This window comes from Gossypium arboreum, chromosome 9, assembly GCF_025698485.1.
Source record: "Gossypium arboreum isolate Shixiya-1 chromosome 9, ASM2569848v2, whole genome shotgun sequence".
In the NCBI taxonomy this organism is placed as follows: Eukaryota; Viridiplantae; Streptophyta; class Magnoliopsida; order Malvales; family Malvaceae; genus Gossypium; species Gossypium arboreum.
In genome coordinates this window covers 4,948,544-4,965,920 of record NC_069078.1, presented here as the reverse complement: position 1 = coordinate 4,965,920, position 17,377 = coordinate 4,948,544, and the positions used below count along the sequence as shown (strand labels likewise).

Here is a 17,377-nt window from a genome sequence, read left to right as displayed (position 1 = left end):
TATAGACAGCAGTGTTGACTACTTCAGCCCACATGGTCTTTGGCAATTTTTTTTTTTGGGGAATAGAAGGCACCTGGCCATATCCATTAAACTCATATTCTTTCTTTCACTATCACCATTCTGCTGAGGTGTGTAGATGTTGGTGAGCTAGTGTTTGATCCCAACTTTATCACAGAAGGCTTGAAACTGAGCTGAGGTGTACTCATTTCCATTATCAGACCTTAAGGTCTTAAGCTTACTGCCTGTCTCAGCTTCAGCAGTTGTCTTGAACTTCCAAAATACTGAGGCTACCTCATATTTTTGCTTCAGGAAATAAATCCAACAGAACCTTGAGTAATCATCAATAAACAAGATGAAGTACCTGCTGCCATTCAGTGACTCAGTCTTCATGGGGCCACACACATCAGTTTGTATGAGCTGCAGCTTCTCTGAGGCTCTCCTGGCATTGTTTGAAGGAAATGGAAGTCTGGCCTGCTTCCCTAATTGACACACTTCACACACATCATCATTTTCCACTGAACCAATGAAATTTTTAGCCAAACCCTCTTTGACCATCTGAGCCATGGACCTAAAATTGGCATGACCAAGTCCTTGATGCCAAAGCTTGGATTTTTCTGAAGAAATAGCATAGGCACTGTCCAGGCCTTTATTCTAGTCCACAACAAAGCTCTTGTCTTTCATGGCTACTGGCATGAGCATAGATCCACTTGGATCACTAATCTGACATTTATTTTCTTTGAACATCACAGTATAGCCTTTTTCAACTAACTGAGCTATACTTAACAGGTTTCTGTCAATTTCAGGAACTAACAAAACATTTGAAATGATCTTGTTACCTGTTAGAGTGCAAATAACCACATCTCATTTTCCTTCTGCCTTAATAAAGTGGCCATTGCCAACTTTAACTTTAGTTTTACAGCTTCTGCCTAAAGATTTGAAAATAGCTGCATCTGGTGACATATGCTTGGTGCAACCACTACCTAGGAGCCAACCGTTTGAAACTTTCTCCTGAGTAGCTGAGTAAGAGACAGTAAAGACCTGCTCCTTATTGTCACTACCTTCTTTAGCTACCCGAGCTTCAGCCCTTGGCTACTGTTGATTCTGCCTTGGTCTACCTTTTTCTTTGCAAACCCTTTCAACATGGTCTATCTTCTTGCAATATTGGCACTGCACATCTGGCCTAAACTAGCTTTTGGCCTCTGGATGACCAGGCCTCTTGCAATGCCTACATGGTATGTCTAATCTTTTTGGAGCATCTGACTTAGATTTGTCTCTCCAAGCTTTCTTGCCTTTGGAGGTAGTGGTACTCGAATCAGGCTTTGTTTTGGCTTGAAAGGCACCCTCTTGGTGTTCCTCCATTCTGCTGGCTCTTCTTTGCTCTTGTGCATAAAGAGTATTGATCAGCTCCATCAAGGAGATGCTGGTCAAGTCTCTTGAGTCTTTAAGAGAGGATATTTTTGCCTCATACCTCTCAGGTAAGGTTGAGAGGACTTTCTCCACTATTTTTGCTTCATTGAACTGCTCTCCAAGGAACCTTATGCTGTTAATACAGCCATAATTCTGTCTGAATACTACTTAACAGTTTCTTCTTCCTTCATCTTCAAGTTCTCGACGTCCCTTCTCAAGCTCAAAAGATGTTGTTGCCTTGTTCTTTCAGTCACTTGAAACTCCTCTTTCAATTAGTCCCAGGCTTGCTTTGGTGTCTCACAGGCCATTATCCTTGTGAAGATCACATCTGATACACAGTTCTGAATGCAGGATAGAGCTTTATGCCTCTTTGTCCTTTCATCAGCATGTTGCCTAATCTGAGCCACTGTTGGATTAGCTCTTAATGGTGTTGGTTCAACATCTGAGTTAACCATCTCCCATAGATCGAATGCCTGGAGGTAGGTTCTCATCTTGACCACCCAAATGTGATATCCTTCTCCATTGAAGACTAGAGGTGGAGCTAGGGAGAAGCCTGATGAACCTATCGATTTGTGATTTAACTATAACAGGTCCACTAAGACAAAGGCTCTAGATACCAATTGTTGGGGTTTTTGGAACACTTTATCCGGATGAAGTATGTACTTCAGTCTGGATCTTAAATAACAATGTAATGAATCCGGATGAAGAATGAAGAAAACTTGATATTGAAGTATGGAGATTTGAGCTTGATAAATAGAACAGAATTGAAAGCAAAAAATATATTGGAGCATATGGAAAGAAAATATAATGATTTATTCATCATTCAACTTTTGCATAAAGCCATTACATATATCAAACATAAGTCAAACACTTAGAAGCAAATTTTACCTAAACTGTCACCTAACACCACTAAATTTTACCTAAACTGTCACCTAACACCACTATAACTTATTGAAACTTGATAAAATAACTTGTTCAACAAAATAAAGCTGATTTTCAGCTCAATCACTACCTAATTACATCAATCATCAAACTGACATAGCTCAAAATGAACAAGATTACATTACACCAACAAAATGAATCAAAAAGAACTAAATGACAACAGGTGCACTTGGTTTTGCTGCTCGAGCATGGCTGGTGCATTTGGCTTGCTTCTTGGTGCTGCATGCTGACCAACCTTCAACAAGAACAATCGGAGCTAGTGAGAAGCTTGGTATTTTATTTTTTGGATTCAATGCAGGAGAATTCCTTGTTTAACATTCTTGATCCAATGGTAGTAAAGGATGGTCTAGAACAAGAGATTATAGTTGTGGCTCTGGTAGCAAAAAGATGCTTGAATCTTAATGGAAAGAAAAGACCGACCATGAAACAAGTAGCAATGGAGTTGGAGTTGATTAAAGCTTTAGGTGGAAATGTTATTGAAGATTGTGGTGATGAAGAATCTGAAATAGATGACATGATCCATTCATGGGAGACCAATCCTAGTTGTTCAATGTCTAGGACAATTACAACCGAAAGTGTAACTTTTCCATTAAAATCATCTTTCTAGTTTCCAGCACTCCTGAAACAATTTCTCTTGATTGATAGCCTTTAGCTTCTCTATTTTTCACACCGATGGAGTTTTATGGTTGCCCAAGAATTCATACTTGTTTCACTCAATGTTATTTTTATCTCTTAAAGGTATTTTTATCTCCTGAAACAAGTCGTGTTGCTGTTAGGACTCTACTCTCTTCTTGTAATTCACCAAAAAGAAAATTGTATTCAACTTCTATCTACAAAATTTCTCATCTGCTCAAAAAGAAAATTTCTCTCTTCGTAGACAAATTGTATTCGAAAAGTTCGATAAAAATTCAAATTTTGAATTAAATAGTTTGAGTTATTTGAGTTAATTAAGTTATTCGGATCAACTCGAATAAAAAATTAAGTTTTTTGGTTTAACTCGAATATGAATTACACAATTCGAGTTATCTGAAAATCTAAATAAGAAAAGGCAAAACTACTTCATTTTGATAGATATTTACCTTTCTAAAGTTAAAAGTCAAAACCATTAAATTAAAAGGTAAAACTACGTCGTTTTGATAAATATTTACTCATTAAGTTAAAAGGTAAAACCATTATATTGTTTATATAGTTAAATAATCTTGTATTTTATCTACTAGTTAAATAATTAGTCTATGTAAACTCAACATTAAATATAAATAATAGGATTCGTTAACTCGACTTGAAATTTTTTTAACTATATTCGATTCGATTTGAAAAAAAATTAAATTGAGTTCAGATACTAAAATAGGATTCATCAACTCGACTAACTCGAATTTTTTTGACTCGATTAGACTCGATTTAATATAATACTAACATCATTACAAATTGGGGTTGGCTTCAAGTTGTTTCCTTTAGCAATAAGAGGTTGATGTCATGACAATATCGATTCCATCTTTAATTTGATTTAACAATTTAGAGATGTTGATTTAATTGTGGCCCAACGCCTTTTCTATCATTTTGTGTATATACTTTTCCATTGAGAATACTTGGTGGAATTTTCCACAAAAGTATGACTCGGAAATTTTTGGTTCACTCGTGATGGAATTTGTTTTCCGAAGAGTTGGCCTTTTAACGTGGCCTTTACTTCAAAATATCGTCTTCGGCTTCTATTAACGAAATTTCTCACCTGTTGTTTCTCATGTTAAATCAATATCTAAAAAGGGGGATTTGAGACAAATTAATAGTGTTTTCTCTCTTCCCAGATTTTAATGAAGCTATATCTGAACTTATCTAATAATATATTTTATTGAGCTTAATACCGATTTTGTCATGAAAATTACATAAAAATCAGTAATGAATATTAATATAAAATTAAAGGGTAAAAATTTAGTAAAGAATCAAAATTCTTGACTAATTTAAATATTATACATTATTTACATGGTTAACGGAAGTTATGAGAAGTTGACATATGATATGCTATGTGAAAGCATATTGATGTGACATGTTAAATTATTAAAAATATTTTTTAAAATGTAAAATTATTAAATTTTATAAAAATATAAAAATAAATTATTAATAATTATTAAAAATTTAAAAATTATAAAATATAACTTAATTTGTTACAAGAGTTTCATTTGATATTTCACTTAAATGTCTAAAATATTCACATGCCACAAATAATTCTTAAACTTGTGATACTAGCTCTCCTCATATGCTGAATGGCTATAAACAATCTCTTGTTATGGGAACAAGGTCAAGAGTAGAGATTCTTGGAAATTTCTGCTCAAGTTGTTGTAAATCACAATCATCTTTGCTATCACTCATTAAGGATAATGGCCTTTATTTTGGGCAAGGGGCTAATACTCTTTGCTATCTCCTCCCTTCTACTTTTATCGACAATCAGGATTGTATGTACTTAAATAATATAAATATGCCTATATCCCTATTTGATTGAGTAAAAAACAAAATACAAAATTAATTAAAATTGACTTTAATCGCAGATATCTTCATTTGTTGTATAATTTGAGTTTAATTTTGTTTGATATAGAAGTAATATTTAAGTAAAAGTCTTTCAACAATTATAATTTTAATATCGCAGCTCAATCTTCTATCACTTTTTTCATTCACTTATTGGTAGAATTAATATTAACTAATGAGTTTTTAAAAATAATTTTACTTAATCTATACTATCAAGCTTTCTATTTTACAATATGATTTATTTTAAAGTTTTGAAGGTCAATGGCCATGGTTCTCTCAAAATTTAAAATTTTTGCAATTTAGCCCTTTGTAAATATACTATGGTCTTCTCAAAAATATAAGTAGGCCTCCTAAAGTTTAAAATTTTTACAATATTGTTTCTTTTGAATCGATTTTTATGTATTAAAATATTATTTCTTTTGAATCGATTGTTTATATGTTTAAATAAATTGTTATGTAGTAAATCTAATTTTAGTTTAATCCCCTCAAGATTAGGTTCTGTCACTATTGAAGGGAACAACATAAATTATCCTTATTTCTTAATACTACTGTAAAAATATTTCAAGGAATTTGAAAAAATTATATAAAACAAATTAGAGGTCAAGGCTCGACTAGCCATTTTATTTGTCTCTAACTCTGTATACCCAACCTACTCTAGTTGACCAAAAATTAGTAAAGACATTTATTTATTTTTAGTTTATGATGACATGTGTAATTAATTCTTCGTATTTAGTAAATTCATTAAAAGATATATGTTAATCACGAGTTTTGAAGTTAATTCATACTCAAAGTAAGGATTAAATTCTCTACCATTGAAAGTAGGAGAAATCTTTATCATCTCACTTGATTCCTGTAATTAACATTTATTTTTTTTCACTTAAAATTTTTTTAAAAATTACTTTATTGTTGAAAAGATTGGGACTCCATCTTTTAATATTTGTCCAACATTCTTTACAAATTAATGAATTGTTCTCAAATCAAATGCACTTACACTGTAACTTCAAGGAAAGTGTGAGCAAAGACTTTTCATTTGCTTCAGTCAAACATCGTTTGTTTCTAGTGGTGCTACTTAACTCTGCTTTTCTTTCTTTAAAATCTATTAATGACTTATTCATTCATTTCCCTCAAACAGAATAACAACGCAAATGGGTTTTCACTTAGCGCTTTACTTCATCTTCCTCCTCTTCTTGTTCCTGTTATGCCCAATTTTACAAGCAGCAGAAATATTTCAAGAACCTGCCTGTGGAGAAGATGTTAGAATTAAGTGACCCAAATTCTTATTTAAATAAAATACAATGGAAAATAAAATAAAAGTAAAATCCATATAGAACTAGACTTCTTTTATTTTATTTTAGAATAAGGTTTTTAAACCTTATTAAACTCCATCTATTTTATATTGATTAGGATAAGGTGTTTCAATCCTACTAGAATATGGCTTTGCAAGCCTATAAATAGACATAGTCTATTCCTCTTGTATTTTGAGTAAAAAAAAAAAAAAAAATTTCGACATAGTGAATTTTCTTCTCCTCTGCCCGTGGTTTTTTTCCCGAAAGGGTTTCCACGTAAAATTTATGTGTTCTTGATTTTTATTTATTTTATTCTATTTTATTTTTCACAAATTGGTATCAGAGCTTCCGGGTTATTCATCTCGATCACGGTAATGGCGTCTTTGAAGTATGAAATTCATTGTTGGATCGCAACACCGATTTGCGTTGTGGCAAATTAAGATGCAAGCGATCCTTGCAGATGGATCTAGAGGATGCCCTGCTAGGATAGATAAGATGCCTTCGACATTAACAGATGAAGAGAAGAAGCGTAAGGATCGAAAGGCATTAACACAATTACATCGCATTTGTCCAACGAAATTTTGCGGGATGTGATGAAAGAGAAAACTGCATTGCATTATGGAAGAGGCTAGAACAAATATGTATGTCGAAAACTCTAACAAGCAAGTTGCATATGAAGCGGCGTCTTTATGCTCATCGTTTGGAGGAAGGTGCGTCATACACGAACACTTAATGTGTTTAAAGAAATTCTCTCAAACTTGGAGGCCATGGAGGTTCGATATGATAAGGAAGATCTAGGGTTGATTCTACTTTGTTCGTTGCCCGTCTTATTCAACCTTTAGAGACACGATTTTATATAGCCGCGAGTCTCTCACGGTTGATGAGGTTTATGATTCTTTAACCTCGTATGATAAGATGAAGCATCTTGTGGTTAAACCCAACTCTCGGGAGAGGGTCTCATTGTTCGTGGGAGACAAGACCGGAATGTTGATGATGATCGTGGTAGAACACGAGAACGGAATCCTCGTGGTAAATCTAAGGGTAGATCGAAATCTTCAAGCAGAGGTAAAACTTGCAACTTCGCAAGAAGAAAGGGCACATTAAATCTGAGTGCTATAAGCTACAAAATAAGATTAAAAGGAGGCTGCGAATCAAAAGGAAAACAGCCGGAAAATTCGGTGAAGGCGATGTTGTAGAAGACTACGGCGATGGTGAACTTCTAGTTGCTTCATCAATGATTCTAAAGTGGCGAGTGGATACTTGATTCAGTTGCACCTTCCACATGAGTCCCAATCGGGATTGGTTTACAACTTATGAAACGATGTCTGAAGGTGTTGTTTTGATGGGAAATAATGCTTCATGTAAAATCGCGGTGTTGGAACAATTAAAGTTAAGATGTTTGATGGAGTTGTCGAACACTTAGTGACGTGCGGCATGTTCCGAATTGAAAAGAAATTTAATTTCGTTGAGTACTCTTGATTCAAAAGTGCAGATACACAAACTGAAAGTGGGGTTTTAAAGATTTCAAAGGGTCCTTGTTGTGATGAAAGGGCAAAGAAAGATTGCCAAGTTATATGTTTCTGAGGTTCTCTTATTCTTGGTGATGCAATTGTCGCTTCCTCTTCCTTGTCGATGATGATATTACTAAACTTTGGCATATCGCCTAGGGCATATGAGTGAGAATGGCATGGCGAAATTAAGCAAAGAGGACTTCTTAATGGGCAAGGAATTTGCAAACCGAATTTCGTGAGCATTGTGTTTTGGGAAGCAAAAGAGAGTTCGATTCACTAGAGGAATCCATAACACGAAGGAAACGTTGGAGTATATCCATTACGATCGTGGGGGCCGTCGAGTGCCTTCGAGAGGTGGAGCTAATTATATGCTAACCTTTATTAATGATTTTTCCGAAAAGTTTGGGCGTTCTTCACGAAGCGAAAAGCGATGTGTTTTCCACATTTAAGTCTTGGAAAATTATGATTGAAAAGCAGACGGAAAAGCAGATAAAATACCTCCGTGCAGACAATGGCTTAGAGTTACGTTACGATGAGTTTAATAGATTGTGCAAGTCGAAGGGACCATGAGACACTTGACGATTCGTCATACTCCACAACAAAAGCGGCGTTGCGAGCGAATGAACGAAGCGATCATGGAGAAGGTTCGATGTATGTTGTCAAATGCCAACTTACGAAGTCATTTTGGGCGAAGCGACCTCTCTCGCATGTTTTTGATCAACCGATCTCCATCCGTTGCCATTGAGAAAAGACTCCACAAGAGGTATGGTGCGTAATCCCGCTAATTATTCGATTTAAAGATTTTTGGGTGTCTGCGTATGCTCATGTTGATAATGGAAAATTGGAACCGAGATCCATTAAATGCGTTTTCTTGGTTATAAAGCTAGTGTAAAGGCTATAAGTTATGGTGTCCTGAAAATAGAAAAGTTGTGATTAGCAGAGATGTTGTTTTTGATGAAACGCTATGCTACCTAACTTATCTCTTAAAGACTCTTCCAATAAAGAAAACCAAAAGCGGTGGAGCATCAGTTAATACGAATCAACTCCTCAAGCCAATACAAAAATTGAGAATAGAGTTGCTTCTTCACCGCAATACTCTATCGCCAAAAACAGGACAAGAAGAGAAATTAAACCTCCAAAGAAGTATGCCGAGGTTGATCTAGTTGCTTATGCTTTAAATGTGGTGAAGATATAGATGCGAATCAAGAGCCATTTAATTATTACGAGGCGATTAGTGTGAAGACTCGAAAAAGTGGATGTTTGCTATGCAAGAGGAGATGGAATCACTCCACAAAAACGAACATGGGATCTTGTAAAACTTCCTAAAGGTAAAAAGGCATTCGTTGTAAATGGGTGTTTAAAAAGAAAGAAGGGACTCGGGAGTTGAAGAACCGGATATAAAGCAAAGCTTGTTGCAAAGGGTTACAGATCAAATTCGGAGTGGACTTCACAGATGTGTTCTCTCCGGTTGTTAAGCATAGTTCGATTCGAGCTTTGCTTGGTATTGTGGCCATGCATGATTTGGAGCTTGAGCGGTTAGATGTAAAAACGCATTTTGCATGGAGAACTTGAGGAAGATATTTACATGCAACAACCGAGGGTTTTATAGTCTCGAAAAAGAGGACTATGTTTGCTTGCTGAAAAAGTCCCTTTACGGTTTGAAACAGATCACCAAGACAATGGTACAAGAGGTTTGATTCCTTTATGACTTCTCATGATTTCAAAAGAAGTAGTTTTGACAGTTGTGTCTACTTTAAGAAAAAGCAGTGATGGTTCTTTTGTGTATCTACTTCTTTATGTTGATGACATGTTGATAGCGACAAAAGATAAAGAGAGATAAAAAGGTTAAAGCCCAACTAAGTGAAGAATTTGAGATGAAAGATTTAGGACCAGCAAAGAAGATACTTGGTATGGAGATTCTCAAAGATAGAAAAGCAAGTAAATTGTACCTAAGTCGGAAGGGTACATTGAGAAAGTTCTTTGCGAGTTCAATATGCAGAGTGCTAAGCTTTGTTAGTACTCCTTTAGCAGCCCATTTCAGACTTTCATCGGCCTTATCTCCTCAATCAGATAATGAGATTGAGTACATGTCACATGTTCCATACTCTAGTGCAGTAGGATCTCTCATGTATGCTATGGTTTGTTCACGTCCAGATTTATCATATGCGGTCGGTCAGACTAGCGATACATGGAGAATCCTGGTAAAGAACACTGGAAAGCAGTTCAGAGGATTTTAAGATACTTACGAGGCACTACTAATGTTTGCTTACAGTTTGGAAGAACTAAAGATGGAGTTATAGGGTATGTTGATGCTGATTTTGCTGGAGACCTTGATAGAAGAAGATCTCTCACGAGTTACGTCTTTACAATCGGAGGTTGTGCAATTAGTTGGAAAGCCACTTTGCAAACTACATCGCTTTGTCTACCACTCAAGCTGAGTACATGGCGATTCTTGAGGCTTGTAAAGAAGCTATTTGGTTGAAGGGACTATTTAGTGAACTCAATGAAGACCTTCAAATCAGACATGATTTTGTGACGATCAGTGCCATCTTTCTTACAAAAGATCAAATGTTTCATGAGAGAACAAAACACATTGATATTCGGTATCATTTTGTTCGTGATATTATTGCTCGTGGTGATATTGTTGTGAGCAAAATTAGCACTCATGAAAATCCTGCAGATATGATGACTAAGTCACTTCCTATAACCAAGTTTGAGCATTGCTTAGACTTGGTTGGTGTTCATTGTTGAAGTTAAACCCTTAAGGGGTTTTTGGAAGAGGTGAAGAACTTGTTTATTGAAAGTTCGCGATGAAGAACTTGTTCATTGAGAATTTGTGTCAAGGTGGAGATTGTTAGAATTAAGTGACCCAAATTCTTATTTAAATAAAATACGATGGAAAATAAAATAAAAGTAAAATCCATATAGAACTAGACTTCTTTTATTTTATTTTAGAATAAGGTTTTAAACCTTATTAAACTCCATCTATTTTATATTGATTAGGATAAGGTGTTTCAATCCTACTAGAATATGGCTTTGCAAGCCTATAAATAGACATAGTCTATTCCTCTTGTATTTTGAGTAAAAGAAAAAAAAAATTTCGACATAGTGAATTTTCTTCTCCTCTGCCCGTGGTTTTTTTCCCGAAAGGGTTTCCACGTAAAATTTATGTGTTCTTGATTTTTATTTATTTTATTCTATTTTATTTTTCACAGAAGAAGTATGTGGAAATATTACAATTCCATCCCCTTTTGGAATCCAAAGAAACTGTTATACTAAACCTTGGTTTAGAGTTACTTGCAAATCGACCCGTAATGGGGAAAAGCCATTCATAAACGTAAATGGCATTGATCTGGAGGTACTTGATTCCTTATTTTCAGACGCAGACGCCATTGTCATCAGTATTCCAGTTACTCACATTAATTGTGATCATATGAACGAGGCTAGTATGAGTGTGAATCTCTCAGGCACTCCGTTTTTCTTTTCAAGTGAGATGAATTATTTCGGATCAGTAGGTTGCGGAAATTTGGCTACTATTTTAAGTAACGAAGCTGATTCACTTGGCGGCTGCATTCAACCAAGGTGTGACGATGGTGCTTCTGAATCTGGCTGCTTTACTGAAATTACTGGAAATCTCACTTCCTATACCGTAACCATGACAGCCATGTATCCTGACAGCAAAAGATGCGCATCCGCTTTCATCTTTAGCATGTACTCTTTCCGTAGTGCTTACCCATTACCCAATGGCATCAATATTGGAACCACGCATGTTCCCGCCGTGCTCAACTGGAATTCCACCTATTGCGGTGACGCAGGTCAGTCATGCGCTGTCACTTCAATTGCTTGGCTTTCATTATTCTTCTTTTAATTCAGTTAATATATAGATTTTGGTAATTGTTTAAAATCAGTCTTTAGAATCATATAAGTTCTAAGAGGAAATTAAGTTTTTAGGATCATTCATTTTGTATATTAATATTTTCTTTTTCAAAAATTTATACCTAAAAGTTCTGTATTTCAAAATCTGAGATTAAATTAATTAAATTATTAGTTTTTTTAGGAGTTAAAAAAATGCAATTTTTATATTTTATCAAGGGTTAAAGTAGGGGTGAGCGTTCGATCGAATCGAATCAAATCGAATCGAATGAAAAAATTTCAAGTTAATCAAGTTGACAAATCATATTTTATCATTCTAATTCGACTTGAAATTTTCTCAAATTGAGTCAAGTGAGATGAAATTCGAATCGAATCGAATTGAATATATATGTTTCAGTTAAATTTTTTTAAAAATAATTTTGGGTCCTTCTACCCACTGTCACCCACTGTAATTAAATTTGTCTACCATAATCAAATTTGTTATTAACTTTCATCACATCATAATTTATTTATTAATCTTTTATATACGGGCTAGCTTCTTTGTTTGCTTAGTTGCTTCAATTATTTTCTGATTATTGTCACTATGTATTTTGAAATTAAGAAATATATTAAATGTAAAAGTGTGATTTTTAATAAAATTTATTTTAAAGATAAATGTAAAATTGATATCAACATAAAATTTTAACACGAATATTTTATGGCATCATTAATAATTCAATTTTAATATAAATATTCAATATGATTAAACAATTCAATAATATAAATAGTACAAGTGCGAAATTTAATTTAATAATATAAACAATAGATATAAATAAATTTATTACTATTTAGGTTTCAGAATTTTTTGGATAATTTTGATTTTTATTTGGGGATAAAGGGTGAGAAGTAAAAATTTAGGGGAAAATAAAAGTTTTACGTGAGTAAAATTTTGAGAGAGTAAATAGGGAGTAAAATTTTGGAGGAAAATATTAAAAAAAATTGGAGGGGAGGGATGGGTTTGGGGTAGTTGGGGGGTGAGATGGGAGAGGAGTAAAATTTTTCGGGGAAAAGAGGGAGTGAGTAAAAAATTTAAAGGAAAATAAAAAGTTTTAAGGGTTTTTGGGAGTAAAATTTTGAGGGAAAGTAAATGGGGGGGTAAAATTTTAGAAGGAAAATATTTAAAAAAAATTGATGAGAAATGGATTTGGGATAGATGGGGGGTTGGGACGGGAGGGAAGTAAAAATTTTGGGGAAAAATAAAAGGTTTGGGGCTTGGAGTAAAAATTCAAAATATTATAGTTTGATATTCAAATTATTCGATATATTCGATTTCGAAAACTCATCTCAATTTGAACTCGAAATTAAAAAAAATCAAGTTGACTTAAATAAATCAATACGTTTAACTCAAAATTCAAAATTTTTATTTTAATTTTTTGAGTTAAATCAATTTTAATCACCCTAAATTAAAATTTTTATGTTAAATTATTAATTTTTTAGGAGAGGTAGAAAATTTACTAATTTGGTCCCTTGATCAGGGAGATCAAGGGCAACGCTGGCTTCATTTTGGTTTTATTTTGTATTATGTTTTGATTTATTTCATAATTTACATAATTTTGTTTATAATGATTTATTTGAAATTTAAGTTCATTTATTTTGAAAATTGAATCATTAGTTCCTTAAAAATTTTGAAATCATTAGTTGAATGATAAATTAGTATAAATACCATATTCAATTAAGAATTTAATATTTAGAATAAAATTAACAAGGTATTATGTAAATTAAGAGAGGATCGGTGTGAACTTTTAAAAACAAGTATTTTTAATTAGAAATATTGTATGACATCAAATCAAATTATAAATTTTATATTGATAATAAGAAAGTCTTTACTGAATTTAATGCCTTAAATAACACATAAATTTAATTAAAAAATTAGTTAAGAGTATCACTTTTCAAATGTACATTCTTTTAGATAATTATAATTTTTTTTGAATAATGCATTGCTTTTTTTTCCTACAAACATTGAATGTACATATATCAAGTAGATTTTGCAATTTACTTCCTTTTTGCTAAGCCTACAGGTTGTGTACCTATCAACTTCTACACCTACAAGGTAGAGTCATGTGGGAATGTTACTTTTCACTACCCCTTTAGAATGAAGTATCAAGATGATCCCAATGACTGGTTTAAAGTAACTTGCAATGAAGAAAAAGTGCCTTTGTTAAACATAAGTGGCACAAATCTGCAAATTCTAGACTTCGATTTTCTGGACGGCACTGTCATGGTCAATCATCCAATAACTTACTTTAATTGTCGCAAAAATCATTACAATGGGACGAGTCTCAACCTAACAGGCACCCGCTTTTACTACTCAAATTCCGACAACATCTTTTGGTCTTCAGGTTGCGGTAATTTGGTTACTACTTTCAGCAATGAAACAGATAATCTTATAGGCGGATGTTTGCAACCAAGTTGTAGGATTAATAATGAGACTTCCTCTATTGTTGGTTGTCTTGTTAATATTCCTCAAGGTCTTAGTTCATTCTATGTAAACATGAGTAGTAGGGTTGATTCTAGTGATTATAGGAGGAAAAGATCATGTGGATTTGCTTCCATGATTTATTATTTCTATGATCTGACTTTTAATATAAGTAATACAACGCATGTCCCAACACAACTGCAATGGGGCACACCCATTTTTGGAGTGTGTCAGTTGAATGATAGTTCCAACATTTCTTGTACATCTAATGGTAAATATTGCTGGTCGAGGTTGAGCTCTAATCATCTATGTGTGTGCGATAGGAACATCCATGTTTATTCGACATTATGCAAAGGTACGAATTAACATTTTCTTTAAGGAACTTTTTTTTTATATCTATATTTTTACTTATAGCTATACTTCAATTGGAAAATTATTAAAATATTTTTATATATAAATTAAGTTATATTATTTTAAAATATTCTATTTTTACATTTTTATATAAAATTCATAATAAATCTAACATGGTGAGATTTCACCTTTTCACACAATAATTTTTAATTTTAATTTTATCATTTCAAGTAACGATTCACTTGATTCTTACATAAGCTTTTAATAAATATGTTTATTGCATATTTTCTTCCGCTCACATCATGAGTATGCCTTAAATTAGTCCTATTTTTCGGAGCTAATTAAGTTGGTGCCACCCATTAATTAAGTCTCGACTCAATTGAAATTATGAAAACCCATTACTTTTAAAAGGACAAATATTATTATGAGAGTATTTTTTTATCATTTTATATTTAGGTAAAATCTAGAAAGATGACTATAATGAAATTTGAACAAAGGCACCATGATAGCTAATATCTTAATTTTACCATTTCAATCAAACTCTTAATTTTTATCAATTTTTTTATAAATAAATTGTTACATATTTTGTCACCCACATCATTAGTGTGCTATAATCTAGTTATTATTGGTTGAGGTATATCATGACTAAAATATATTAATCAGTTGAAGATTCGACATACAAAATCATATTTAATAAAGTATATAAAATTTATATATACAAAACCATTATGTTCCGGCTCATATAGTATAACAACATCTTAGATACTTTAATTGAATTATATGATTATAACTTTTTTTTTATTCAATTCACATAAATGACAGATGGGGAATGTGGGAGTTATAAGTATTGTCGCATACTTTGTTTGAATACCCCTGGCAACTATTGCTCATCAGAGTCTTGCCCTCATTATGAATTCAATAATACAAGGTTTCGTTGTGAGCACAAAATGCAGGCTCAAAACAATCGTAGCATGACAAGTATTATTATAGGTACGTATTTATTTTTAAAGTAGAATTATTATGGTTATTGGATTATGTCAATTCAATCCGTGATTTATTTACTTTTGAATGTGTGATGCAATAACAATTATTTATCATGAAATTTATAAAAGTTTAATATCAAAACAATGGATGGTGCAATAAGGTTGTCTCACTGTTCATTTAAAATGAAGGGCTATCAAATATGAATAAAACTTTATCGAAACATTTTCTTGGTTTTTAACATGTATTTTAATTTTCAAATTTAACTTTTAACAATGTTTCTTATATCTATATAGGTTGCAGCACTAGTTTTGGGACACTATTTCTACTACTCACAACATGGAGTACGTACAAAGTCCTCAAAAGAAAACAAAAAATCATGCTGAAGCAGAAATACTTCAAAAGGAATGGAGGTTTGTTACTGCAACAACATTTGTCTAGCAATGAAGGTAATGTTGAAAAAATTAAGTTGTTTACTTCAAAAGAGATGGAAAAGGCGTCAGATCATTATAATGAGAATCGAATCCTTGGTCAAGGAGGTCAAGGGACTGTTTATAAAGGAATGCTAATAGATGGAAGCATTGTGGCTATTAAGAAGTCCAACATGGTGGAAGGAAAGAAATTTGATGAAAAGAAGGTTGAACAATTCATTAACGAGGTGATAATTTTATCTCAAATTAATCACAGGAATGTGGTTAAACTTTTAGGGTGTTGTTTAGAAGCCGAAGTTCCTCTATTGGTGTATGAGTTCATCCCAAATGGTACATTATACGATCTCATACATAACCAAAACGAAGAATTACCATTGACATGGGAAATGCATTTACGAATTGCGATCGAAATTGCCAATGCCTTATTCTATTTGCATTCAGCTGCTTCTGCTCCTATTTATCACCGAGATATCAAATCTAGTAACATACTTTTGGATGATAAATATAGGGCAAAAGTATCAGATTTTGGAACTTCAAGATCAATTGCACTTGAACAAACACATCTAACCACTCGGGTGCAAGGAACTTTTGGATACATGGATCCCGAATATTTTCGATCAAATCAATTTACAGAGAAGAGTGATGTTTATAGCTTTGGAGTTGTCCTTATTGAGCTTTTAACAGGACAAAAACCCATCTCCGCAGAACAATCAGAGCCAGTGAGAAGCTTGGTATCTTATTTTTTGCATTCAATGCAGGAGAATTCCTTATTTAACATTCTCGATCCAATGGTAGTAAAGGATGATCCAGAACAAGAGATTATAGTTGTGGCTCTGGTAGCAAAACGATGCTTGAATCTTAATGGAAAGAAAAGACCCACCATGAAACAAGTAGCAATGGAGCTGGAGTTGACTAAAGCTTCAGGTGGAAATGTTATTGAAGACTGTGGTGATGAAGAATCTGAAATAGATGACATGATCCATTCATGGGAGACCAATCCTAGTTGTTCAATGTCTAGGACAGTTACAACCGATAGTGCAACGTTTCCATTAAATTCATCTTTCTAGATTCCAACACTCCTAAAATAATTTCTCTAGATTGAAAGCCTTTAGCTTCTTTATTTGTCACACTGGTGGAGTCTTGTTGTTGCCCAAGAATTCATACTTGGTTCACTCAATGCTATTTGATCTCTTGAAGATATTTATTATACAAGTTCTGGATTATGTTTTTTCTTTCTTTTTCTATGTAGATGAATTTATTAATAAAGAAGACGTCCAAATAGGAATACAAAATCCAAGGGTACCTTAATCGAAAGAAGGGTAACTCTAATTATCTTTTGGTTTAGCAAAGAACTAATTGAAGTATAGAACAAAATATGAATGAAGGGATAATTTAATTGATTAACAAAGCAGCCCTTATATACAAGTCCAAAGTAACAATTTCAACAAGAAATAAATTCAAATTGCTACTAACAAGCTAACAATGTAACGCCCCGTACCCGAGACCGTTGCCGGAGTCGGACACGAGGTGTTAACAGACTTAATTCATTTATTTATACAGTTCATTTTAAAATTTCCAGACAAGCTGGCTAACTACGTCACTGTCACCTTAAAAATCATATCT

At 33.3% G+C, this 17,377-nt stretch overlaps 1 protein-coding gene across 1 annotated transcript; it reads left to right on the top strand.

Moving 5' to 3' along the window:
• Positions 1 to 2,502: 2,502 nt before the first annotated feature.
• Positions 2,503 to 16,821, top strand: LOC108459275 (wall-associated receptor kinase-like 22). The gene is made up of 6 exons (XM_017758620.1): positions 2,503 to 2,620; positions 2,685 to 2,924; positions 10,879 to 11,478; positions 13,915 to 14,043; positions 15,165 to 15,332; positions 15,620 to 16,821. Exons 1-6 carry the CDS (start codon positions 2,503 to 2,505, stop codon positions 16,819 to 16,821), a joined length of 2,457 nt encoding a protein of 818 aa, XP_017614109.1.
• The last annotated feature ends 556 nt before the right edge of the window (positions 16,822 to 17,377 follow it).

Excerpts from the sequence above, each read along its gene's own strand:
- LOC108459275 (XM_017758620.1), top strand. The coding sequence starts at position 2,503 with ATGACAACAGGTGCACTTGGTTTTGCTGCTCGAGCATGGCTGGTGCAT. Across the intron at positions 14,044-15,164 it reads TCTTGTTAATATTCCTCAAG|ATGGGGAATGTGGGAGTTAT; the intron begins GTCTTAGTTCAT and ends CATAAATGACAG. Across the intron at positions 15,333-15,619 it reads CATGACAAGTATTATTATAG|GTTGCAGCACTAGTTTTGGG; the intron begins GTACGTATTTAT and ends ATATCTATATAG.